The following is a 27547-nucleotide window of genomic DNA, read 5'->3' on the forward strand; positions in this document are numbered from 1 at the left end:
TGCTCATCAGTGGTATACTTGCCGCGACAGACTACCCGCTATTCCGCCACCTACCTGCACCTGGACAAGTCTTCCCATCACTGCAGTGGTACAACTTGCTATCCGCAGACCACTGACGCTCCCGCTACCTACCTGCACCTGGACAAGTCTTCCCATCACCGCAGTGGTACAACTTGCTATCCGCAGACCACTGATGCTCCCGCTACCTACCTGCACCTGGACAAGTCTTCCCATCAACGCAGTGGTACAACTTGCTATCCGCAGACCACTGACGCTCCCACTACCTACCTGCACCTGGACAAGTCTTCCCATCACCGCAGTGGTACAACTTGCTATCCGCAGACCACTGACGCTCCCGCTACCTACCTGCACCTGGACAACTCTTCCCATCACAGCAGTGGTACAACTTGCTATCCGCAGACCACTGACTCTCCCCGCTACCCTCCTGCACTGGCACGAGTCTTCACTGCACATCAGTTGTTATACCTACCTCTGCATTATAGCTGCAAGTCGCTGACTCTCCTGCTGCATAGTTGCAAGTCGCTGACTCTCCTGCTGCATAGCTGCAAGTCGCTGACTCTCCTGCTGCATAGTTGCAAGTCGCTGACTCTCCATTGACATTTCTTATCCTAAGTTGTTGCTCTGTTCCAACCATTCGCCATACTGCCCAGAGGATCGCTGTGATAAACTCCGCCCCTCTGGTAAGCATAATCACACCTGGTGAATCCTGGGTAGAAACTCTTAGTGCCCGTGACAGTAAGAACAGGCCATGACAGACCCAGGATCGGACCCAACAGCTAGGGAGATGCTGCAGCATCTGGTTACTCGGATTGAACAACAAGATGTTCGGCAGCAACAGCTGTTCCAATGTTTTCAGGCCCTAGCCGCCCGAGGAGGCCCTGTGCAAAATGTATCAGCCACTGTTGATCCTCCAGTGTCTTCTTCTCCCCCAGTGCCATCCCAGGTGTCTACCACTTCTACGCTACACCTGCCTGCTCCCGCTTAATATGATGGAGACCCGAAAACTTGTAGGGGTTTTCTCAACCAGTGCTCCATTCATTTTGAACTTCAACCTCACAATTTCTCTACTCATCGCTCTAAAGTTGCCTATCTAATTTCTTTGTTTTCCGGACAGGCTCTGGCGTGGGCCTCCCCTCTGTGGGAAAGAAATGACCCTCTATTAGAAGATAGTGCTATATTTATTTCAACCTTCCGAAGAATTTTTGACGAACTTGGTTGTGTTATTTCTGCTGCCTCCAGTATTCTCCGACTACGCCAAGGATCCCGTTCAGTAGGCCAGTACGTAATCCAATTTCATACACTTGCCTCTGAACACCAATGGATCAGTGAGGCGCTGATAGCTGCCTTCTGGCAGGGTCTTGCTGACAAAATAAAAGACGCTCTGACCTCACAAGAGTTACGATCTTCCTTGGATGATTTGATTTCTCTGTGCCACAGAGTAGACATGAGATTTCGAGAAAGAGATTCTGAAAGAGAGAGTTCATCTAAAGTCTCCGTTCGCCCGACATCTCGAGTTCGTCACCTCCCACCTCCTGTAGAACCCATGGAGATAGGACGCTCTAGACTAACTTCTGAGGAGACGGAGCGACGAGTGAAAAATAGACTCTGTATCTATTGCGCTGACCCTACTCATATGCTGAACTCTTGTCCCAGAAAGTCGGGAAACGCGAGGACCTAACCTGTTCCGGAGAGGTAAGGTTAGGGTCCCTGGAATCCTCTCCATGTCTCATGGACTCTAAAATTTGTTCTTTCGCTGTTACTGTTTCCACTTCTATCAAGTCATTTACGTCTCAAGCACTTCTGGACTCTGGTGCTGCCGGAAGTTTTATTTCAAGTTCTCTAGTGTGTCTGTGGTCCTTACCAGTGATTCCTTTAAAAACAGTTATTGTTGTCACCGCTATAGATGGCTCACGAATTATCAATGGAATCATTACTCAACGTACCATTCTGTCACTCACCGGACTGTGAGTGCCATTTCCCATGTGTTCAGGAACCGTGGCCGTCCGCCATCCTGAGGGTCTGCGCATGTGCAGCCCTTATCAAACCTTCAGTACCTGTTGCTTTTAATTGATTGGATGATCAGGCAACCCTCCCTATTTAAACCACCTGTGATCATTACCTGGTTGCCTGATCTTGGAGTCTCATTCCCCATGAGCCTCTGAAGGTGTTCCTGTGTTCCTCGTGTATTCAGCTCCTGCTGATTCCTGTTTACTGCTATTGTGGTTTCCAGACCACTTCAACTCTCCTGTGTTCATCGTGCCTGCACTCAGCTGATTCCTATCTGCTATTACTACCGGACTCCTGATCGTCTCAACTCTCCTGGGTTTATCGTGTCAGCTCTCCGCTGCCTCCGTTACTACTACAGAGTTCCTGATCGTCTCAACGCTCCTGTGTTTATCGTGTCAGCTCTCCGCTGCCTCCGTTACTACTACAGGGTTCCAGACCGCCTCTACTCTCCCGTGTTCAGCGTGCCTTCTCTCCGCTGCCTCCACCACTACTACTGGATACCAGACAGCCTCAACTCTCCCGTGTTCTTCATGTTTCCAGTTCCACTTACTACTGCTTCCTGAGTATTGCTTCATTGATTCTGGATTACCTGCCGTGCGCTGCACCAACCTGATTACCGCTTCCACCATCCAGTGGTCTCTCCTCCTGCCGGCCTTCAGCCTTTCAGGTATCCCTGCACGTCTCTCTGACAGCCTGCTCTCCTGAACCGCGGTATGCATATTTTCCATTGACTTTGCTTTTGTATTGCATATCCATCTGGACTGAGTTGTGTTCTCCTCCGGAGCCTCCTATCCACTGAAGCTATTGTTACCATTGACTTTGTTTCCTATTGCCTGGATAGCTATTGTGACTTTGTATACTTCAAGCAGTGCTTGTCAGTTATCGTTGTATTGTGGATATCATCGTGGGATCAAGTTCTGTGTGCCCCGTGTATACTCTGCTTTACATTCATCTCCTCGTGCCCCTCACATATATATAGCAGTGGTACAACTTGCTGACGCAGACCACTGACTCCCGTTCCCTGTGACACCAGTTTCAAGTATCCTCTCACATAAGCAGTGGTACAACTTGCTATACGCAGACCACTGACTTCCCCGTTACCTACTTTCACCTGGATTCCATTCCTTCACTATAGACAGCGGTACAACTTGCTATAAGCAGACCGCTGACTCTCACTACCTCCTCGCTACTCCTGGACATTCCTCCTCACTATAGCAGTGGTACAACTTGCTATACGCAGACCACTGACTTTCCTCACGTTTCCTTGTCCATCTGGTTCCTCGTGTACATTCATCTACTCATTACCAGTTGCTGCTAGTCATAGACTTTCCTCGAGCATTCTCTCACCATCTGCTGTTTCTCCTGTTCCGTTGTCACCCTGCTACCAGAGAACCATAGTGCCAACTATATTACTCTGGTAAGTTCATCATCTGGTGATATCCTGGGCAAAGACTCCTAGTGCCCGTGACACATTCCTTTGACCCTTCAAATCGGAGCTTTACATCGAGAGCAAATTTCTTTTTTTGTCCTTTCTGTTACTACCAGTATTATTGTACTTGGCTTTACGTGGCTTCAACTCCATTCTGCTCAGATTGACTGGAACACTCCGCAAGTCATTTCCTGGGGTCCGAATTGTCATAACAAATGTCTGACTCGAGTTGTTCCAGTAAAAATAAATAAATCTTCTATAGCACCTTGTCCGTCCGGCCTTCCTCCACAGTATGCTTCCTTTGCGGATGTATTCGATAAAGCCCAGTCAGAACGCCTTCCACCCCATCGTGGGTTTATTCGGCCGTCCACCTCTCCCGCTGGTGCGGGGTTCTTTTTTGTTAAGAAGAAGGATGGGTCATTGCGACCTTGTATAGACTATCGAGGCCTTAACATCAAAAATCGCTACCCTATCCGTTAATTACCGAACTGTTTGACCGCATCAAGGGAGCTCGAATATTCACTAAACTAGATCTTCGTGGCGCCTACAACTTAATTCGGATTAAGGCCGGAGACGAATGGAAGACAGCTTTTAACACCAGGGATGGACACTATGAATATCTAGTCATGCCTTTTGGGTTGTGTAACGCCCCAGCTGTCTTCCAGGGATTCGTGAATGAAATCTTCCGGAATCTGTTGTATGTTTGTGTTGTCGTCTATCTGGAGGACATATTGATTTTCTTGCAAGATCTGTCCTCCCATCAACAGCATGTGGCAGAGTTCCTTTCTAGACTCTGAAAAATTTTACTATTCTGCAAGTTAGAAAAATGTTCCTTTGAATTATCCCAGATTCCATTCTTGGGATATATTGTTTCTGGAGTTGGTCTAGACATGGATCCGGAGAAAGTCAATGCAGTGCTACTTTGGCCCCAGCCAACTACTCTCAGGGCGATTCAACGCTTCTTAGGATTTGTGAACTATTATCGACGCTTCATTTAAGGTTTCTCCTCCATTGTCTCCCCAATCGTGGCTCTGACCCGTAAGGGCGCCAATACCAAGCAATGGTCGGCTGAGGCTCTTCAAGCATTTCAATTCCTTAAGAAGGCGTTCTCCACTGTTCCTGTTCTTCGACAACCTGACGTGACCCTTCCCTTCTTCCTCGAAGTAGATGCCTCTAATATTGGACTAGGGGCCATTCTATCCCAAAGATCAGAACAAAGGAAATTCTATCCCTGTGCTTTCTACTCCCGAGCTCTTCTACCTGCCAAGAAGAACTATACTATCGGGGATAAGGAGCTATTGGCCATAAAGGTGGCTTTAGAGGAGTGGAGATATTTACTGGAAGGGGCTCGTCACCCCTTGACTATTTTTACTGACCACAAAAATCTTCTCTAAATTCAGCTTAATGTATGAACCCCCGACAAGCAAGATGGTCACTTTTTTTTCTCTCGCTTTGATTTAATCATAACTTTCAAACCGGCTTCAAAAAATAAAAAAGCTGATGCATTGTCTCGGGCGGTTGCTGCTTCCTCTGACATTGAAGATTGTTTTGACCGTCCTATATTGGATCCTAAATCTGTGAGTTTGGCCACTTCTTCCACCAATGTTCTACCATTTGGGAAAACCCTTGTGCCACCACCTCTGCATAAAAAGATTTTGTCGTGGTATCACTCCTCTCGCTTCACTGGATATTCTGGAGAACGAAAAACACTAGAGATTCTCTCTTTGAGCTATTGGTGGCCCTCGATTAGGAAAGATGTCAAAGAATTTGTGGCTCCTTGTGACATTTGTTCCCAATTTAAAACCTCCCGTAGAACACCGGCGGGCCTACTCCAACCACTACCTATTCCTTCCAAACCATGGACCCATATAAGTATGGATTTTGTCACTGATCTTCCCCCCAGCAAGAAATGTAATACCATCTGGGTAGTGGTAAATAGATTCTCAAAGATGGCCCATTTCATTCCTTTGACAGGATTACCCTCTTCATCTACATTGGCTGACCATTTCATCAAGGAAATTTTTTGGATTCATGGATGTCCATCTGAGATCATTTCGGACAGAGGATTGCAGTTCATCTCCAGATTCTGGCGAGCCCTTTGCAAAACCTTGGGTATTCGACTGTCATTATCATCATCATACCATCCTCAGTCGAATGGGCAGACCGAGAGAGTCAACCAGGATTTAGAGACTTTCATAAGAATGTTTTCCTCAGCCAACCAGGACAATTGGGTAGACTTGCTTCCATGGGCTGAATTCGCCCACAATAATATGTATCATGAGTCATCTTCGAAAACACCTTTCTTTGTGGTATACGGTCACCATCCGTCTCTCCTAGAATTTCCTGCCCTCCCTCCCACCCAAGTTCCTGCTGTGGAGAATTTATGCCAGAAATTTAAAACTATCTGGTCTCAGGTTAAAACCTCCCTGAACAAGGCATCTTCCAGATATAAATTTTTTGCTGACAAAAAGAGGCGAGCAATTCCACCACTCAAAATTGGGGACCGCGTATGGCTTTCTACCAGGAATATTCGCCTGAAGGTTCCTTCCATGAAGTTTGCCCCACGTTATATCGGTCCATATAAAATCACTCAAGTGATTAATTCCATGTGTTTCAAGTTGTTATTACCAAATAACCTTCGGATCTCCAATGCCTTCCACGTTTCATTACTCAAGCATCTCATCATCAACCCATTCTCGGTTCCTCCTTCAGTACCTCGCCCAGTTCAAGCTCATCAAGAGGAGGAGTTCGAGATTACCCATATACTGGATGCCAAAATCTCTTGTGGAATCCTTCGCTTCCTGGTGCATTGGAAGGGTTTTGGCCCTGAGGAGCACTCTTGGATCCGCGCAGAAGATCTCAATGCTCCAGCTCTTCTAAAGAAATTTTATTCCAAATATCCGTGCAAACCCGGTTTCAATTGTTCTGTGCCCACCTTTAAAAGGGGGAGTACTGATACTCACCGGACAGTTAGTGCCTCTGGTCTGGTACGTGGCTCTCTCTCTCATTCCTGCCGGTGCCTGTCCTAAGCCGCGGCCGTCCGCCATCTTGACTGGATTGCGCATGTGCAGGACTCTTGAACTTATAACCTTGCTTTTAATCCTATTGGTGAATCAATCACCACTCACTATTTAAGGCACCTGTGTCCTTAGTATTGTTGCCTGTTCTTGGTTCTCATTCCCTTGAGACTCCTAGGTGTTTCCTGTGTGCTGCTCGTGTGATCGGTTTTGCTGTGGACAAGTCCTCTCTGCTCATCCGTGGTAAACTTGCCCGCTACAGACTACCTCTACTTCGTTGCATGCCTACACCTGGACAAGCCTTATCTGCTCTTCTGTGGTAAACGTACCCGCTATAGACTGCTTGCCATTCCGCTGCATACCTGCACCTGGACAAGCCTGCTCTGCTAATCAGTGGTAACGTACCCGCCACAGACTATTCTTTATTCAGCTGCATACCTGCACCTGGACAAGCCTGTTCTACTCATCAGTGGTAACGTACCCGCCACAGACTATTCACTATTCAGCTGCTTGCCTGCATTTGGGCAAGTCTCCCTTGCTCATCAGTGGTATACTTGCCGCGACAGACTACCCGCTATTCCGCCACCTACCTGCACCTGGACAAGTCTTCCCATCACCGCAGTGGTACAACTTGCTATCCACAGACCACTGACGCTCTCGCTACCTACCTGCACCTGGACAAGTCTTCCCATCACAGCAGTGGTACAACTTGCTATCCGCAGACCACTGACTCTCCCCGCTACCCTCCTGCACTGGCACGAGTTTTCACTGCACATCAGTTGTTATACCTACCTCTGCATTATAGCTGCAAGTTGCTGACTCTCCTGCTGCATAGTTGCAAGTCGCTGACTCTCCTGCTGCATAGCTGCAAGTCACTGACTCTCCTGCTGCATAGCTGCAAGTCGCTGACTCTCCATTGACATTTCTTATCCTAAGTTGTTGATCTGTTCCAACCATTCACCATACTGCCCAGAGGATCGCTGTGATAAACTCCGCCCCTCTGGTAAGCATAATCACACCTGGTAAATCCTGGGTAGAAACTCCTAGTGCCCGTGACACATGGTATATTTGCTCCTCCCTTCTGCTACCTAACTGGCGGACTCTGTAATTGACAGGACCGACAGCCTCTAGAACTTCATATGGACCCTGCCAATGGGCGAAAAGTTTGCTTTCCTGGGTGGGAACCAGGACTAGGACCTTGTCCCCAAGCTTGAAAGATCGAACAACAGCACTTTTATCATAACTTTTTCTCTGTCGTTCCTGAGCCTCTTTTACATGTTGCTGCACAATGGGCCCTATCTTTCCTAGCCTCTCATACATTTGGGACACAAATTGTACCAGATTTGGCTCCCTGGGACCTTGCTGCTCCCACCCTTCTTTTAACATATCCAAGATACCCCTGGGCTATCTCCCAAACAATAACTCAAAGGGACTAAACCCTGTTGAAGCCACAGTGGCATATTTTTGTTCCCTTGGAAGCAACTTACGGCTTAGGTACAGGACAGGATTTTCTACTCCATTCTTCTCCTGTGACAAGACTGCACCTAAGTCAACACCAGAAGCATCAGTTTGGAGGAAGAACCTCCGGGTAAAATCCAGTGCTTGTAGAACTGGGGAGGAACAAAGAGCTAACCGAAAATTAGACCAGGCAGTTTCTGCAGAATCAGACCAGGTTAATCTATCTGGACAACTTTTTTTTAACATGTCCGTAAGTGGAGCAGCTCTAGTGGCAAAGTGGCTTACAAACCGCCTGTAGTAACCTACTAAGCCTAAAAAGGTTCTTAACTGCGACTTTTTCTCTGGTCTTGCCCAATTTTTGACTGCCTCCACTTTGTCTACCTGGGGTTTTACATGCCCTCGACCAACAATGTACCCCAGATATTGGGCTTCTCTCATGGCTATGGCACATTTCTCTAAGTTAGCTGTTAACCCTGCTGACCTTAATGGAGCTAAGACCGCCTCAACTTTGGCTAAATGTGATCCCCAGTCTGGAGTATAAATCACTATATCGTCCAAGTAAGCGGCTGCATAAGCTGTGTGAGGTCGTAGCAATTTATTCATGGCCCTTTGGAAGGTGGCAGGTGCCCCATGCAACCCAAAGGGTAGGACTTTATATTGATAGAGACCATCAGGGGTGGAAAATGCAGTCTTTGGCTTGGCCGTGGAAGTCAGGGGAACTTGCCAATAACCCTTTGTTAGATCAAGGGTTGTTAAATAATTGCTACCAGCAAGATTTTCCACTAGTTCATCCACACGTGGCATCGGATAGGCATCAAACTGCGACATACTGTTTAGGTGCCTAAAGTCATTGCAGAACCTAATTGTCCCATTGGGTTTCGGGACAAGCACAATGGGACTATTCCATTCACTAGTGGACTCTTCAATCACATCTAACTGGAGCATCTTCTCGACCTCCTTTCTCACATCCACCCGTCTGGCTTCGGGAATACGATACGGCTTCTGCCTTACAATGACTCCTGGTGCAGTGACAATGTCGTGTTCGATTAAGGTTGTACGCCCAGAAATGGAAGAGAAGACATCCCTGTTCCGGCAAATCATTTCTTCAGTCTGTTGTCTCTGCTGAATGGACAAAGCTGGCTCTATGGGCACTTCAGACTTTTCAATGGCAGTACTCGCTACCTGAGGAGAGGTTTCCTCATCATGCCAAGGTTTAAGGAGGTTGACATGATATATTTGTTCCTCCCTTCTCTTACCTAACTGGCGGACCCTGTAATTGACAGGACCGACAGCCTCCAGAACTTCATATGGACCTTGACAATGGGCGAAAAGTTTGCTTTCCTGGGTGGGAACCAGGACTAGGACCTTGTCCCCAGGCTTGAAAGATCGAACAACAGCACTTTTATCATAACATTTTCTCTGTCGTTCCTGGGCCTCTTTTACATGTTGCTGCACAATGGGCCCTATCTTTCCTAGCCTCTCATACATTTGTGACAAAAATTGTACCAGATTTGGCTCCCTGGGACCTTGCTGCTCCCACCCTTCTTTTAACATATCCAAAATTCCCCTGGGCTGTCTCCCAAACAATAGAAAGGATGGTGATTCAGCAATCCCTACAAATATGGATTTGTGGACACTGCAGCCACGCGGGACCGGAGGGGAAAAAAGGGAAGGGGAAGGGGAAGGATAAAGGGTGGCTCAACCCTTAGACACAGTGTTAATAATTATTAGTCCCTGGGCGCATAAACAATTTTAACTTGTAAAATAGGCAATTTAATAAATCGTATAATGTTATATTCATACAGTGCTGTACATAAAAACATAGCAGTGATAAAATTATCTTTTTGTGGTAGATCACTAGCAGCACCTTACATATATCAAACATAAGTAGCAAGCATAGAAAGGCAATATTGGAGCAAATACATAAATGATAATTGTATACCAGCTGGTAGCCAATCGGGCTGACCGCGTGTGCAACAAGCGCTGAGTTATAGTCCACGAGTCCAACACGTATCTTGTATTAATCACAAACAATGTCCAATTGTGGATTTCATAATCCATTCCTCCTGAGTGAGGATATGTAACAAGTAGAAATAGTGCAGACAGTGAATGATCCCCAAATAGGAATGGTTCAGTCCTGAAACAAATCCTGGTTTAAGAGTGATTATATATGCCACATAGTTGTGGATAATCCTAACCTGAAACGCTCCCTTGTGTTTTGGGCCCGTTGCCGTGGAGATTTTCTCACGTCCTGCTGCCCTGGCGGAAGTGTCCGTCTCAGAATGGATAATGTTGCGCATGCGACTGTGATGCCGCCGCTCGTAGCGGTGGGTTTGGATATGGTTGTTGTCAGCAAAACTGCAAAGAACTGTGCAGTGTGTTGATGTGTGGCTTCAACCCAACGCGTTTCACCTTGGGGCTTCCTCAGGGATTGTAAAAGGGGGCCCATTGATTAGCTTTTAATAGGCGCCCATGCTCCGGGTAGGCTGCTGATAGGTCATTTGTGTTGTCATATGTCCCATCTTTGACAGACAGATGTCCCATCCAATGGGGGGAATCGTGATGAATAAATTTGTTTCTCCTTTTGTATTGTGCCAGCTGTTTGTAATTGTATCTTCCACATTGTGTATTGGTTATTTTAGGGCTAAGATTACATTTGGTAGACTGATAATATACCATAAATAGATGCAAACACATAAAGTGTGTCCATATTAGTGTTTAACTTGCAGAGTTACAGCCTTGTTGATAATATCCCCAGATAGATTGCAAAACCTGCATCTTACTTCATTTGATTCCGTTATAAGGAGTCCAAAGTCCTTTTGCAGTAGTGCAATGTCTAATAATCATCTCTAAAAGCTCCGGGGAGCAGTGATCCTGATTACTGGCTGCGTAGTGGCAAGTGATAATTATATTTGCAACAAATTTCTGTTGCCATATTGTTACATTTAACACAAGTACATAAGCATATGGTCATAAATGTCGCCCCCACATTTACGACTGGTGATGGTAGTTGGGCTAGTTATGTAACAATGTGGTGGCCCATACTTGTAGTGGGTCATGCCAATAATATTTAGCAATAAAGTTATATTGGACACTCGGGATTCCCACATTAACCGCTGGTTAGGGGTTGTAATGATAATAGTACAGGATTGGGTGATTTCTATTTCCCATATGTAGTTATAACATTGGTTGACGAGTGCTTGTATGGAAACAGGGTTGTAGATTGCACAGAGGGGATCTCAGAGGAATTGGCCTAATTCAAAGTCAATATTGAGTCCTTCTGGTGTAAGAGTTTTCATAAAGTAGATATGCTTGGACTCTTCTCTCGATATGGATTTTATATAATCTCCCCCTCTCCAAGGTTTGATGACCTTTTTAATACCCATAAATTGCAATTTTGATGGGTCCTTGGAATGGTGTTTGGCAAAGTGGTCAGAAACACTATGTTTATCAAAGCCCTTTCTGATGTTTCTATGATGCTCGGAGATTCTGACGTGAAGTTTTCTAATAGTTCTCCCAATGTACTGTAACCCACACGGGCATTGTAGGAGGTAAATAACCCCTGTGGTATCACATGTAATTTTCTCCTTTATGGGGTGTGTTTCTCCCGTAGTTGTTGAGGTGTAAAGGGTAGATGGTTTAGTGTGTCTAATGCACGCTGCACATCTGGTACAGTGAAAAAAAACCTTTGTTCTCTCTTTAAGCCAAGTCTCGCCGGTATTCGGTTTGCTTGGTGCTATGGTACTATGTACAAGTTGGGTTCTAAGACTGTTTGCTTTTGTATAAATGAACCTTGGCTTATTTGGGAGAATTTCTTTGAGTTTTTCGTCTCCCAGAAGAACTTTCCAGTGCTTCTGAATGATGTGCTCGACTCTTTTTGAGTCATTGCTGTATTGATTTATGAACGGGACATTAAATTCAGCAGCTGGGGCATTCTTTTTACAAAGGATACTAGTCCTGTCTGTTTCCCTAACAGTTGCTAGGGCCTGTTCAACTGTTTCCTGATTATAGTTCCTCTCAAGAAACCTGTTCTTAAGTAGTTCTGCTTGGTTATCGAAATCCTCTATTGGAACAGTTGCACCTTATTCTTGTGAATTGGCCTTTAGGTATATTGCGCATCCAATTGTTGTGGTGACTGCTTGTTGATGGAATAAATGAGTTGGAGTCTACCTCTTTGAAAAATGTTTTGGTTTCAATTCGATTTTGTTGGATGTAAATCTGTAAATCCAGAAAATTGATGACCTTTGTGCTAGTGTCCACAGTGAAGTGTAGGTTCAGGTCGTTAGAATTGATATGGTTAAGGAAAAGTGTAAGTTGGTCTTGGGGTCCTGTCCAGATGAACAGGACGTCATCGATGTATCTATACCAAAGATGGAAAAATTGGAGAAACGGATTGTTGGTCCATATATTGTTGTTCTCCCAGACAGCTACAAACAGCTACCAGCTGGTATACAATTATCATTTATGTATTTGCTCCAATATTGCCTTTCTATGCTTGCTACTTATGTTTGATATATGTAAGGTGCTGCTAGTGATCTACCACAAAAAGGTCATTTTATCACTGCTATATATGTGTTTATGTACAGCACTGTATGAATATACCATTATACGATTTATTAAATTGCCTATTTTACAAGTTAACATTGTTTATGCGCCCAGGGACTAATAATTATTAACACTGTGTCTCCCAAACAATAACTCAAAGGGACTAAACCCTGTTGAAGCTTGAGGTACCTCACGGATGGCAAACATCAAATAGGGAATAAGAGTGTCCCAATCTTTTTTTTCTTGAGCCACTGCTTTCCTGAGCATGTGCTTTAATGTGCGGTTAAAGCGTTCCACCAAGCCATCTGTTTGTGGATCGTATACAGAGGTGTGAAGCGCCGTAACCCCTAGCAACTGGCACATGTCCTTCATCAGTTTAGACATGAAAGGAGTACCCTGATCTGTTAGAATTTCTTTGGGTATTCCCAAGCATGTAAACATCAATACAAGTTCCTTAGCTATGGTGCTGGACTTTATATTTCGTAGGGGAATTGCCTCTGGATACCTGGTTGCATAGTCAAGCACCACTAGTATATATTGGTGCCCACGTGTGGATTTTTCCAGTGGCCCCACAAGGTCCATAGCTATCCGTTCAAAGGGAACTTGTACTATTGGTATTGGAATGAGAGGTGCCCTGTACATGGGTTTGGGACAGGTTCTCTGACAAATGGGACAGGACTGGCAATACTTTTTCACTGCCATGTGTACACCGGGCCAGTAAAACCTAAGCAGAACTCGTTCCCATGTTTTATCCTCCCCTAGGTGACCCCCACAGACATGTGTATGTGCTGCTTTTAACACTAGGGTTACATGGACCTGAGGAACCATTAATTGTTCTACTTTATCCCCCTATACAGTAGCAACTCTATACAGGAAATTATTTTTAACAATAAAATATGGTATACCTTCTGCAGGCTGGGTGGCTTTCGCTACCCCATTTACCTCAGTCACACTTTTAAAGGCATGTTCCAAAGTGGCATCATTAAGTTGGTCTCGAGCAAAGTCCTGCAGAGGAAACAAAATTGGTATTGCGGACCAGTCCGTATCCTCACTGACAGGTGGGGTGGGCTCATCTGCGACATCAACGACCAATGCTAGTTTGGACTGTCCATGTTTCCCCACAGGTGGATGCTTTTGTGGAACTCCTGCTATGACTCCCAGGATGGCATTCCGGTTTGGCGGTTCCCAAAGATCGATGTCCAGATGTTGTGGATTCTTAGGCGGTTCCTTTAAGACCGAGCTTCCGACCGTTGCATCAGTTGCCGGCATGTCCGGCCGGATCCGCTCACGGAGGACATCATTAAACAGTGGGAAGTCTCACCCCAAAATGAGTGGATATGGGAGTTTAGGTGCTATGGCAGCTACCACCATAACAGTTTTGTCTTTGAGTGTGACTGGTAGTATTGTTCTTTCATACTCCTCTGTCATGCCATGTACGCAAAGAACCTTCACCTTGGGCAACCGAGAAGTTATGGTTTCGGGTAAGACAGAGCTGGAAACCAATGAGATTTCACTCCCCGACTCAACCAGGGCCAGAACAAGGTTTTGGTTGATTAGCACAGTCACTCGGAACAAACAAGGACTTCCTGATGTGGGACTCATGGTAAAACAGCTTGGAAAAGCAGGCCCAATATGTGCCACGGAACAGTCCATGGGTTCCGGTAGGTTAGGACACTCTGCCTGTAAGTGGCCTGGCTCACCACATTCAAAACACTTCAGATTAGATGGCTTTGCACCTGGCCCTCTGTCCGTAGCAGTTTTGCCATTGGGCCCTGTAGCAAGGATTGTCAAACCTGCCTTTTGGCGTGGCAGCGGCTTTGGCACAAATGCAGGTTCTTTAGTCATTTGCTGTAGCGCACAAAACCTTTCTACCACGGTGGCAAGCTCTTCATAAGTTTGTGGGTCTGATTGCAGAACCCACCTTTGCAAATTGCGGTTCAGCCCTCGGATGCAGTGATCTATCGCCAGAACTTCAATAATCCGAGAAGGTGAATTCTCCTCAGGCTGCAGCCATTTCTTTAAAATTTTAGAAAGCTCAGCCACTTGCGCTCTGACCGATTTTTCTTTATCATAGCACCATTGGTGATAGCGCTGGGCTCGGCCTGGCCCGGAAACTCCAATGCGAGGCAATATCTCAGACTTTAGGCACAAATAATCAGAGGCCTGTTCCTCGTCTAGATCCATATACGCTCGCTGAGCTTCACCAGTCAGATATGGCGCCAGCCTCTCAGCCCAATCTTTAGGAGGCCATTTTGCCCTTTTTGCAAGTCTCTCAAAGGACACCAGATATGCTTCTATGTCATCACCTGGCGACATTTTCTGGAGAACCGGACCAAGTGGTTCATTTCTGTCATGTCTCACCTGGCTTAACTCTTCTCTTAAGAGCCTTGTGTTTTCTACCTGTGCCTCGGCAACTCGTAGCATCTGAGCTTGCTGCTGTTGCTGCGCAGCGGCCACATTCACGAGGGTTCTCAGTACTTCCTCCATGTTGACGTCTGCGCGGATTGGGTAGCGGAAACTTGCTTCCCGGAGTATCCCACTCCTGACACCACTTGTGGAAAGAGCCCGCTACTGCAGAAGCACACGCGAACAACTTCTTCCTTTTTATGTAGTTTTATTGTCAGGATGGTAAATGTTTTGACACCGTACAGATTTCACAGCAATACTTGGAGACCCTAAACGCTAGCTAGACATAGCTCAGCTCTCTCTCTCAAGATCAGCCAGCTTCCCCAGCGTTGATCTCCCTGAACAAATGAAACAAACAAGCTTTTATACATGATGCTCCTCCCCCAGCCTTAGCTTGATGGACAGGTGACACACCCACCTTCTCTTTAAAAGAAAACACCCATCACTGGCTCTGTTTGCATAACCAGACACACCCTGTAAGTTTAACCAAATTGAAACTATTGCTTTTCATACATAAGTCTTCACTCTAGGTGCATTACTGCACAAATGTTTTACTCTACTTCCCTGCTTTTTCTGCATATTGCCAGCTAAATGCCTCCTTTTGTTACTATATATATATATATATATATATATATATATATATATTATTAAAGTCATTTTATCGCTTACCAATAAAACATTGTCCAATGCGATTGTTGTGGTTCCAATGCACAAAAATATTTAATTGCAAAATATAGCAGCATTTACAGCAAGCCCTTTTTACGTATTAAAGATGTTACAATAAAGCAGGAAAGTATAAAAGCACCGAATACATGACATCTTCCTTATAGTGTTCACCTAGGTCCAGTGAATACAGCCATGCTCTCACGATGCCAGGATCAAAGGGAGCAAGAACAAATGCCAGCATACTTGTATATAGTATACAGATAACACTTAGTGAGGTCTTCATTGGTCCAGGGTTAATGATATTCCAGTTCCTTGCAGGTTATAGGTCAATTCATTTGATCCTTTCAAAGGGGTGAGGGGCAACTTCCCCCAACCATTGTCCACATGTTTTCACTCTGAATGACCAGTTCAAACTGACCCACACTAAAGAACTTTTGAGTATTAAACTCATATTGCTTGTATCTTGCGATCGCTAGATGCGATCGCTGCCCTGCCTACACCGGGTTAATGCTGGTGAAATACGCTTTAATATAAGACCAAACTCTTTACTTTTTAAAACACCTGAACCATAAATACCTTTACTACATTATTATCTATGCATAAATAAACAATCAAATACATTTTACTAATAAATAAATGTGGAACCTTAATAAATATGAAATATATATAAGTGAATGTGTAAGTGTATGCGTGCATTATTTATCGTCCGATTGTGTCATGACATGTGGCGTACTGAATGCAATCGCACGGTAAAACAATTTTAATCAATATACTTACATCCAATTATTCGACTTTCACAATATATATATATATATATATATATATATATATTAATATGCATACTAATTAAAGAAGAGTTATAAGAAATAAGTCTGACATTTTTCAATGTTTAATGCATGACAGATACAGCGTATGGATCTTTTACTTATTTTTTAATTATTGCTACAGCTTTCAAGGGTTATCATATACCTTATAAAGTTTTTTGTGCACTCATGTGGTGGTGCACATACATAAAACATTTTTGGGAGTTTATTGTTTATTAATTGTTGTTGTATATATCATTTTTTGAGTTCACATTTTTTTAATTATGAATAATTTTGTTTATTTTGAATGAAACAATAAGGACATCTTGGAAAATCTTTTTCCTTTATTTGAAGAAGAATAAGACAGTTGGACTAAACAAATTTCATCGGCAGCTTGTTTTGTGTATGTGTGACAATGCCTTTGCGCTGGGTCAGTAATTCATACAAAATGTTCCTGTTTTTTATGTTTTTGTAAACAATAAAAGAAGTATGTATTGAAGAATATGTGGTTCTGTCTGGAGCGCACTTTGGAAACATTTCTTATTATGCTACATAAGTGACATGAATATATGTAAATATCCAGTACAATGCATCCTTATATGCAGTAAGTAGTGATGTAATCATCAATCTTATAAGAGTAATTTTTACATGGCTCATTTTGAAACTTTTCTGTGATTATATATAAGTAATGTAATTTACTCATTATAGCTACAGATAACTTTTGTTACATGAAAGCCATCAAATCCATATTACATTTTTTTCTAAATTTGACATCACTGCTTCATATGGTAAATAATTCCTAATGTTAATTACCCTTACAATAATGTACCCCTACCTATGCTGATGATGAAACTCTCTTTATTCTATTCAATGGCCTCTTGTCCTCTTTCTGGTGCTTGATATGAAAATTACCTTAGATAAATCTCTCTACTGATCTTAAATATATTTAACATACTAGGTCACTGTTCAGATGCATTTCTTCCTTTCTTCCAACTTAAAAAAACTAGTTTTCCTAATGTCTCTTTTTTAATTCAAACCTTCCAATATTTTTTATTTTAATAGGGTTGTCCTGGCACTGTATACCACTTAACTTACTGTCAACTAGTAAAGATGTTCCAATTATTGAAAAGAATAAAAAATGACTGCACTCTCTAAACTTCAAGTATATTCAAATTTTAACAATTAACTATATACCACATGCGTCTTAAATATCAATGTAATAACCATACTACTATAAAAGGAACATGTTAATTGTCATGAAAAGCAAGATTCAATATCAGCATATTAACTCTGACAGCATCTGGAACCTGATAAATCAAAAAAGGTTAATTAGGTGTTAATAACCACAATGTCCTGAAGTAAAAAAATAGTCTCAAAACAGAGTTTATTTAGTCCCTATGGTCTCTGTGATTGAGAGTGTAGCTAGAAAACAAATTGCTCACTCTTGCCTTGATGACATGGTTGAACCTTGCTCAAATGTGCTTCAAATTTCTCAAACTACGTAAAGCTTGAGAATTTATATAAAATTTTCAGGTTAGAGCCTATTTAACAAACTGGTTCAAGAACCTCTTTGGAAAACAGAGAAAATGTTTTTCATTTAATTTGTTAGTAGCGTAGTTTTATACCATGGCCATAGTTATTACCACTCACATTGCTATGAAGATTTCTTTACACAAGTGACTCTCTTTGTTTCAAACATTTCTGTGCGTATTATAGGTAATATACCAGGACCGTGTACTGTTAAATAGAAAGGATATTAAAAGTAACTGAAGCGTTCTTTAACCTATATAAAAGAATTTGGCTTGCAGCCTCTTGCTGTTGTATGAACATCTCTGTGACTTTGAATATATTTATATTTATTATCTTTAGTTCAACCTTAAAGTAAAAGCTTCTGTATATGAGGAAGTGAATATATAATAGCCATAGGTAGCAGCTTATGCACAACTTTAATTGCAATAGGATAAGAACAATGATATGTCAATTACACAGGTTACACAAAGCGATCACAGATACTATTTTGTTACATATTGTGTATTTCTTCTCAGGGCCCCGGACTCGCATTTGTCACCCCCTTCTTCACCTCCAATGCGTCCTCGTAATGACAAAAATGTATTTTCACGTTTAACAAGCAACCCAAGCACAGGAACTGCACTGGATAAGTAAGAAATGTTTCTTAATGAACCACCTTCCTCATAATCTTTCATCCTTTCTTTGTAACATTTCCACATTCTCTTTTTTTAATCTTGAACTTTCTCTATAGGTCTGATGAGAATGACTGCTCATTTGCTGATGTTTCCAGGTACTGAAACAGTCTTAAGTATTACCCTATGTGTGCATGTGCCTCGCTTAACTTTCTGTAAGCTTGTTTTTAGTACTTTACTTCTGCTTCTTGTTATCAACAAAAAAGCTGCTCTGCTTATTTCTTTAATGCGTACCATCTCTCCGTCACAATCTATTGTTTTACAGCTGTATTTCTACTTTGTATAAACAAATCCCTCATTTCCAAAAGTGCCTTTTAAACCACCATTAAATATGACACATACAGTCAGGTCCATAAATATTGGGACATCGACACAATTCTCATATTTTGGGCTCTATACCACCACAATGGATTTGAAATGAAACTAACAAGATGTGCTGTAACTGAAGACTTTCAGCTTTAATTTGAGGGAATTTACATCCAAATTAAGTGAACGGTGTAGGAATTACAACGGTTTCTATATGTGTCTCCCACTTTTTAAGGAACCAAAAGTAATGGGACAAACTAAACAATCCTACATCAAACTTTCACTTTTTAATACTTTGTTGCAAATCCTTTGCAGTCAATTACAGCCTGAAGTCTGGAACGCATAGACATCACCAGATGCTGGCAGGGCTGCCAAGAGGAATTCAGGGCCCGGGTACAACAAATTCATGGGGCCCCCCTTATAGTCTAGCATGCAAAAAAAAATATATCGGGGGCGTGGTCATGCCAATGGGGGCGTGGCAAATGCACCATTGGGGCGTGGCTAACATCAAAATCACTAGGCTCTCAATGTGCTGGAGCGTCACATATGTCCAAGCACTCCTGACTTTCAGGACATCTAGTACCACAGTGTAGTATACAAAAAATGCAGTGTGCACACAAACAGTTCAGTCTTGGCCTGCACCTTACATTGGGCACAACACTCACCAAAAATTGGTATTGTCCCTACTAGAATCACAAAATTTCACACACTGTGCTGCTCTCTCCTACCTGTTCTTCTCACTTTCTCCACCTGTGGCTGCTGGTTTCTGTAGTTGTGGCTTGTCCGGATCCTGAAATGTTGAAGAGCCTATTTGGAAAATAAAAATGGCTACATTTAGAAAATTACAGCCAGCCCCGGCGTTAAATCAATAGCACCCATGATTAATAATTAGGCCTTCCTCCAGCCCCAATATTAAAATAATAGTATTCATATTTAATAAATAAACCTATTCCCTTCCTGCAAACAGCAATACCTATTTCCCGCAATCATCACTACCATTAAATAACTTATAGTCACATTTAATAAATAGACCTCATTCTCCCTAAACTCACCCCCATATTCAATAGCCCCCAAACCACCCCATCTTAAATTAATAGTCCCCACTATTAAATTGCCTCACCATCACCCTACAAACAAAATAGCACCAATTAATTAGCCACCACCTACCTCACACACACTACATTGCAACAAGCCCCCTTTGCCATCACACACACAATACTGTGCTCCTTCATCACTACACTGTGCCCCCTTATGCTCACACTGCGCACTCCATGCTGCTTTCCCCCATTTCCCCCATTTCTACTCTGTGCCTCTCTCCCCCTTTTTTTTTTTTACTCTCAGCCTCTCTGCCCCTTCTTTTTCACTCTGTGCCTCTTCCCTTTTTCTTTAATCAGAGCTTCTCTCCCCCCTTTTTTTTTATAAGTGCTTCTCCTTTTTTTTTTTTTATAAGTGCTTCTCTCCCACTTTTTTTTTTTATAAGTGCTTCTCCTTTTTTTTTTTTTATAAGTGCTTCTCTCTCCCCCTTTTTTTTTATAAGTGCTTCTCTCTCCTTTTTTTTTTTCTATAAGTGCTTCTCTCCCCCTTTTTTTTTTTATAAGTGCTTCTCTCCCCCTTTTTTTATACAAGTGCTTCGCTCCCCCTTTTTTTTTTATAAGTGCTTCTCTCCCCCTTTTTTTTTTTTATAAGTGCATCTCTCTCCTTTTTTTTTTATAAGTGCTTCTCTCCCCCTTTTTTTTTTATAAGTGCTTCTCTCTTCTTTTTTTTTTTTTAATCATAGCCTCTCTCCCCCGTTTTTTTACTCCCTCTGCTTTATAGTACTGTCCCCTTCTGTTTTCCTTCCTCCCCTTGCCTCTCCGTTTCTTTACTTACCTTTTGTCAGCTTCTTTCTTTTCTTCTCTTCTCTTGTCTTCTCTTCTGTCTTCTGCCTTGGTCTTGTCCGGCGCAAATCCATTGTGGTGGTGTATAGAGCCCAAAAAATGAGAATTGTGTCGATGTCCCAATATTTATGGACCTGACTGTACGCTGCCTTGCATAAAGAAGTTACTAGCATTCCCAAATTACCTGTGAAATGTCATTAGTTCGACAGAACTTGAGATATTTCATATTTCTTTTATATTTTCTACATAGTGTAATGAATGCAATTGTTCTCCCTTATTAGTCATTTTTGGTCTGCTGAGATGCTCACTGTAATATCCTCCAATGGGAGAAAATTTGCTCTAATGTCCTTTCTACTTTATTTATAAATCTTCTAAATATGTTCAGTTCTGATAGAAACTGAAACTATAATTAGCACATAACAATTTACATCACAGCTTGCTGTTTAGAATTTGTGGTCCTTTAACATGCATATTCTTTATGGTTACATCTTTGACAAGCTACTATTTCCCATCCTTCTTACTCCCTCATGTGTCCGCAATAAGCCCTCCCTCTGTCCACTGAGCTAAATTTATGAACTGGTTCTGGGCTGACAGTCCATGTAACCCTGCAAATTGATGGGCCAATGGGAGATATTATCTTGGCAGTGTGGCCTGCTCCAGTCACAGAGGATGATACCCAAATGTATCTATCACTCACTATCTGTGTTGAATATGAAAAAGTTTTAGAGGTCTACCGTGCCCCTTTAAGGTTTGCAACCTATATTTGTGTTTTTTTGAGTTTCACCAAAAAAGACCAAAAATATAAAGTTATGATATGAATTCAAAACACGAACAAATGACGCTCACCCTCACACAATTTACATTCATAGATTCTACATATCACATGAGACTACAACAATTCTAGTATGAATGTACATTGTGTGAGGGTCTGCGCCAATTGTTTGTGTTTTAATTTCATATAAACGTCTGTGTTGGCCAACGTTACTAACTGTTTGTCACTCACCGGACCGTGAGTGCCTCTTCCCGGACATTTAGGAACCGTGGCCGTCCACCATCCTGAGGGTCTGCGCATGCGCAGCCCTTTTCTATACTTCAGTGTATACCCCTTTAACTCAATTGGCAGATCAGGCAACACTCCCTATATTAAGCACCTGTGGTCAACACCACGTTGCCTGATCTTGGAGTCTCATTCCTCATGAGTCTCTGAAGGTGTTCCTGTATTACTCGTGTATTCAGCGCTGCTGATTCCTGTGGTTTCCAAACCACTTCTACTACTGTGGTTCCATACCACTTCTACCATCAACTGTATCATCATGACTGTTTGCTGATTCCTATCCGCTGCCTCCGTGCACTACAGTCTTCTAAACCACTTCAACGTTATTTTATATCTATGTGACTGTTTGCTCATTGCTATCCGCTGCCTCCGTGCACTCCAGCTTTTACCTCACTCACCTGCTTCTCATCAAGTCTGTTTGCTGATTCCTATCCGCTGCCTCCGTGCACTACAGTCTCCTGCTTGCAACTCGCCTGTGTTCAACATCGTGACTGCCAACTGACTACTATCCGCTGCCTCTGTGCACTACAGTCTCCTGCTTGCAACTCGCCTGTGTTCAACATCGTGACTGCCAGCTGACTACTATCCGCTGCCTTTGTGCACTACAGTCTCCTGCTTGCAACTCGCCTGTGTTCAACATCGTGACTGCCAGCTGATTACTATCCGCTGCCTCCGTGCACTATAGTCTCATCTCATCTTTGCTGTGACTTCCTCTAGACTGCCGCTTTCATTACCATCTGCTACACTTCGTGATCAACAGCTCCTGCCCTGCGCTGCACTCCTGTTTCCCATCGCTGTTGGTTCCTGTGGTTGCTACTGGTTACCTCCGTGTGCCGCTGAGTCCTGCTGCGGTGGTCAACGCTATCGTCCATCTCCTGCTGATCCACTCTCCACGCCTTCACGTGTTCCACTGGTCTCTACCCTCCTGTCAGCATTGGATTTGTATCTCATCTACTACCCTCTGCTGGATCATCTCCATTCTCCTGGGTCCCCTATGAGTCCAGTTCCACGTGTTGCTGACTCTTGTGGATTCGTGTCCCTGTTGGTCTACTCACCTGTGCGCTGCACCTGCTAGACCGCTGCTTCACCTATCCAGGGACTTCCTATCCAGTCGGCCTCCAGCCGCTCAGGTACCGCTGCAATCCCATCTGACTGCTACTGCTGAACCACGGTATGCATACTTCTCATTGACTGTGCTGTGTATTGCATATCTTGCTGGACTGTGTTTGGTTCTCTCTGGAGTCTGCTATCCGCTGAGTCTATTGCCATCATTGACTGTGTTATCATTGTGCTGGACTACTTCAAGAGACTTTCTAGATTGCAGACCTGATCAGTCATTTATATATATATATATCTATATTGTGCATATTACTGTGGATCGTGTATAAGGTGCCTGTGTATATCCTGTGTTGCAGTCTTCCCCCGTGCACCTCCTCACATATATATTCAGTGGTACAACTTACTGATGTCAGACCACTGATCCCTGTTTCCGGTATCACCTGTTCCATTATCCTCTCACATAGCAGTGGTACAACTTGCTACCGCAGACCACTGACTACCTGGATACCTCCACTTGGATTCCATTCCTTCACTCAGACAGCGGTACAACTTGCTACCCGCAGACCGCTGACTCTCATCACCTCCTTGTTTCTGTTGGACTTTCCTCCTCACTATAGCAGTGGTACAACTTGCTATCGCAGACCACTGACTACCTTCACGTGTCCTTGTCCATACAGTTCCTTGTATATCATTACCTCATTATTACCAGTGTTGCTAGTCATAGACTTTCCTGAGCATCTCATCGGCCATCATTTCATGTTCCGTGATCACCCAGCTACCAGAGTACCCTATTACCATCTACATTGCTCTGGTAAGCCTACCATCTGGTGATCCCTGGGTAAAGACTCCTAGTGCCCGTGACAGTAAGATCAGGCCATGACAGACCCAGATGTGGAACCTACCGCCAAAGAGATGCTGCAACATCTGGTTAGCCGTGTGGAGCAACAGGATGCCCGCCAACAGCTGTTACTTCAGTGTTATCAGTCATTAACCTCCCAAGGAACATCTGGACAGACTGTGACAGCTACTACTGAAGCTCCTGTGCTTTCCTCCGTTTCCCCATTGCCATCCCAGGTGTCTATAGCTTCCACGCTTCACCTGCCTACTCCGTCAAAGTACGATGGAGACCCCAAAACTTGTAGGGGTTTCCTTAACCAATGTTCAGTCCATTTTGAGCTCCAACCTCAAAATTTTTCTACCCATCGTTCCAGAGTGGCCTATCTTATCTCTTTGTTTTCAGGACAAGCCCTGGCTTGGGCCTCCCCTCTGTGGGAGAGGAACGATCCAATATTACAAGATAGTGCCAAATTCATTTCTACATTCCGAAGTGTGTTCGATGAACCAGGTCGTGTGACCTCCGCTGCTTCCAGCATCCTCCGTCTGCGACAAGGATCTCATACTGTAGGCCAGTACGTCATTCAATTTAGGATCTTAGCCTCTGAACTTCAGTGGAACACTGAAGCCCTAGTTGCCGCCTTCTGGCAGGGGCTTTCCGATAAAATTAAAGATGCACTGACTACCCAAGAGCTTCCTTCGTCACTTGAAGATTTGATCTCTCTATGCCATCGTGTTGATATGAGATTTCGTGAAAGAGAGGCTGAGAAAACGACTTCTGCTAAAGCACCTTTTCGCTCTAACCCTCAATTTCGTCCAGTGTCACCCGCTGTGATTCCCATGGAGATAGGACGTTCCAAGTTATCTTCTGAGGAGAGGAAACGAAGAGTCAAGAATAGACTCTGTATCTATTGTGCTGATTCCACTCATGTCCTCAGCTCCTGCCCTAAGAGATCGGGAAATGCCAGGCCCTAACTAGTTCTGGAGAGGTGAAGTTAGGGTCCCTGGAGTCCTCTCCATCGTCTATGAAATCTAAAGTCTGCGCTTTTGATGTGACTATTTCCTTTGCTACCAAAACCTTTGACTCACAGGCATTGATTGATTCCGGAGCAGCAGGAAATTTTATTTCCAAATCGTTAGTTAATCAATGGTCTCTACCAATGATTACCTTAAAAACTCCCATTACTGTGACGGCTATCGATGGATCACGTCTCATCAACGGTCTCATCACCCAGAGTACGTCTCCAGTAACCCTTCAGATTGGTGCTCTGCATCATGAAGAGATATCGTTTTTAATTCTTCCTGTTACGACAAGTCCGATTGTCCTAGGCCTTCCATGGCTTCAGTGTCACTCTCCCCAGATTGACTGGCGCACCCCTCAAGTCACCTCTTGGGGGCCTGAATGTCACCATCATTGCCTTTCCCAAGTCATTCCTCTCAAGGTACAGCAAGCTTCCATCTCAGCTATTTCACCGGGACTCCCTCCTCAATATGCTTCATTTACCGATGTTTTTGATAAAGCTCAGTCTGAACGTCTTCCTCCTCATCGTTCTTGGGATTGTCCGATTGATCTTCTTCCTGGCAAGACTCCTCCCAGGGGCCGGGTCTATCCACTCTCGTTACCTGAAACTCAAGCTACATCTGAATATATACGGGAGAACCTCCAGCGTGGGTTCATTCGACCTTCCACCTCGCCCGCTGGAGCTGGGTTCTTCTTTGTCAAAAAGAAGGATGGATCATTACGCCCTTGTATAGATTTTCGTGGACTCAATGCCATTACTATCAAGAATCGGTATCCCATTCCGTTGATCACTGAGCTATTTGACCGCATCAAGGGAGCCCGTATTTTTACTAAGTTGGATCTTCGTGGTGCCTACAATTTAATCAGAATCCGTTCCGGTGACGAATGGAAGACAGCGTTTAACACCAGAGACGGGCATTACGAATATCTGGTAATGCCTTTCGGGCTATGTAATGCCCCCGCTGTTTTTCAGGGCTTCATCAATGAGATTTTTCGGGACTTATTATATGTATGTGTCGTCGTCTACCTGGACGACATATTGATTTTTTCACAGGACCTGCCTTCTCACCACCAACATGTGGCAGAAGTCCTCTCCAGGCTACGGAAAAATTCATTGTTCTGTAAATTAGAAAAATGTTCATTCGAATTACCCCAGATTCCATTCTTGGGGTATATTGTTTCCGGAGTTGGTCTGAAGATGGATCCTGACAAAGTAAATGCTGTACTAAATTGGCCCCAGCCAACTACTCTTCGTGCCATCCAGCGTTTTTTAGGTTTTGCCAATTACTATAGACGCTTCATTCAAGACTTTTCTTCCATTGCATCTCCTATTGTGGCCCTGACTCGAAAAGGGGCTAATCCTAAGCAATGGTCTACTGAGGCTATTCAAGCCTTTCAAACATTAAAAGAGTCCTTCTCTTCGGCTCCAATCCTTCGTCAGCCTGATGTGACACTCCCCTTTTTCCTAGAAGTAGATGCCTCTAATGTGGGCTTAGGAGCTATTCTCTCCCAACGCTCGGAACAGCAAAAATTCCACCCTTGTGCCTTCTATTCTCGGGGTCTCCTACCCGCAGAGAAGAATTATACCATCGGAGACAAGGAATTACTGGCTATCAAAGCCGCATTAGAGGAATGGAGATACTTGTTGGAGGGAGCTCGCCATCCGGTGACGATCTTCACGGATCATAAGAACTTGTCATATCTCCAGTCTGCCCAATGCTTGAACCCTCGTCAAGCAAGATGGTCTCTTTTCTTTTCCCGTTTTGAATTAATAATTACCTTCAAACCAGCTGCCAAGAACAAAAAAGCTGATGCCTTATCTAGAGCCTTTGTTACGTCCTCTGATATAGAAGAGGTTTCCAACCATACCATTCTAGACCCCAAATGTATCTCACTGGCTGCTTCATCCACCAAAACGCTACCATTTGGGAAGACCCTCGTGCCTCCTACTCTAAGGAGGAAAATCCTTTCGTGGTTCCATGCCTCTCGTTTTTCTGGACACGCCGGTGAACACAAGACTTTTGAGATCCTCTCTCGAAGTTACTGGTGGCCTTCAATGAGGAGAGACGTCAAAGAGTTCATTGCTTCCTGTGAATTATGTTCGCAATTCAAATCCTCCCGCAGAACCCCAGCAGGGTTGCTGCGACCACTACCCATTCCGTCCAAACCATGGACCCATATTAGTATGGATTTCGTTACTGACTTACCACCTAGTAAGAACCATAACACTATTTGGGTGGTAGTGGACAGATTTTCGAAGATGGCTCATTTCATCCCTCTGTCTGGTTTGCCTTCCTCGTCTATCCTGGCTGAACATTTCATTAAAGAGATCTTCCGTATCCATGGATGTCCATCTGAGATTGTGTCTGATAGAGGAGTACAATTCGTGTCCAGATTCTGGCGAGCCTTTGTAAAACCTTGGGCATACGATTAGCACTCTCATCTTCTTACCATCCACAATCCAATGGACAAACCGAACGTGTCAATCAAGATCTTGAGACTTTTATAAGGATATTTTCATCAGCCAATCAAGACAACTGGGTAGAGTTACTCCCTTGGGCTGAGTTCGCCCATAACAACATGTACCATGAGTCATCATCCAAAACTCCATTCTTTGTGGTCTACGGTCACCATCCGTCTTTTCCGGAATTTCCTGCCCTCCCGCCCACCCAAGTTCCTGCGGTGGAAACTGTTTGTCAGACCTTTAAAAATATCTGGTCTCAGGTCAGAACCTGTTTAAAGAAGACATCTGTCAAATATAAATCTTTCGCTGATAAGAAGAGGCGGGCTATTCCACCACTAAAAATTGGAGATCGTGTCTGGTTATCCACAAAAAATATTCG

At 43.7% G+C, this 27547-nt stretch overlaps 1 protein-coding gene across 15 annotated transcripts in view; it reads left to right on the forward strand.

The window, feature by feature from the left end:
• Positions 1–27547, forward strand: part of KIF21B (kinesin family member 21B) — a 463280-nt gene that overhangs the window by 375901 nt on the left and 59832 nt on the right. For 14 of the 15 annotated variants that reach the window (XR_012688103.1, XR_012688104.1, XM_075195637.1 and 11 more), the window contains 2 exons: positions 18398–18511; positions 18613–18651. The exons of the other annotated variant lie outside the window; for it this stretch is intronic. Coding sequence is in view for 12 of the 14 variants with exons in the window: in XM_075195637.1 (XP_075051738.1) it covers positions 18398–18511; positions 18613–18651 (153 nt within the window). In the remaining 2 variants the exon portion in view is untranslated. The remainder of the gene's footprint in view (positions 1–18397; positions 18512–18612; positions 18652–27547) is intronic. 15 annotated transcript variants of the gene reach the window in all.

The sequence above is a fragment of the Mixophyes fleayi genome, chromosome 2 (genome assembly GCF_038048845.1).
Source record: "Mixophyes fleayi isolate aMixFle1 chromosome 2, aMixFle1.hap1, whole genome shotgun sequence".
Classification (NCBI taxonomy): Eukaryota; Metazoa; Chordata; class Amphibia; order Anura; family Limnodynastidae; genus Mixophyes; species Mixophyes fleayi.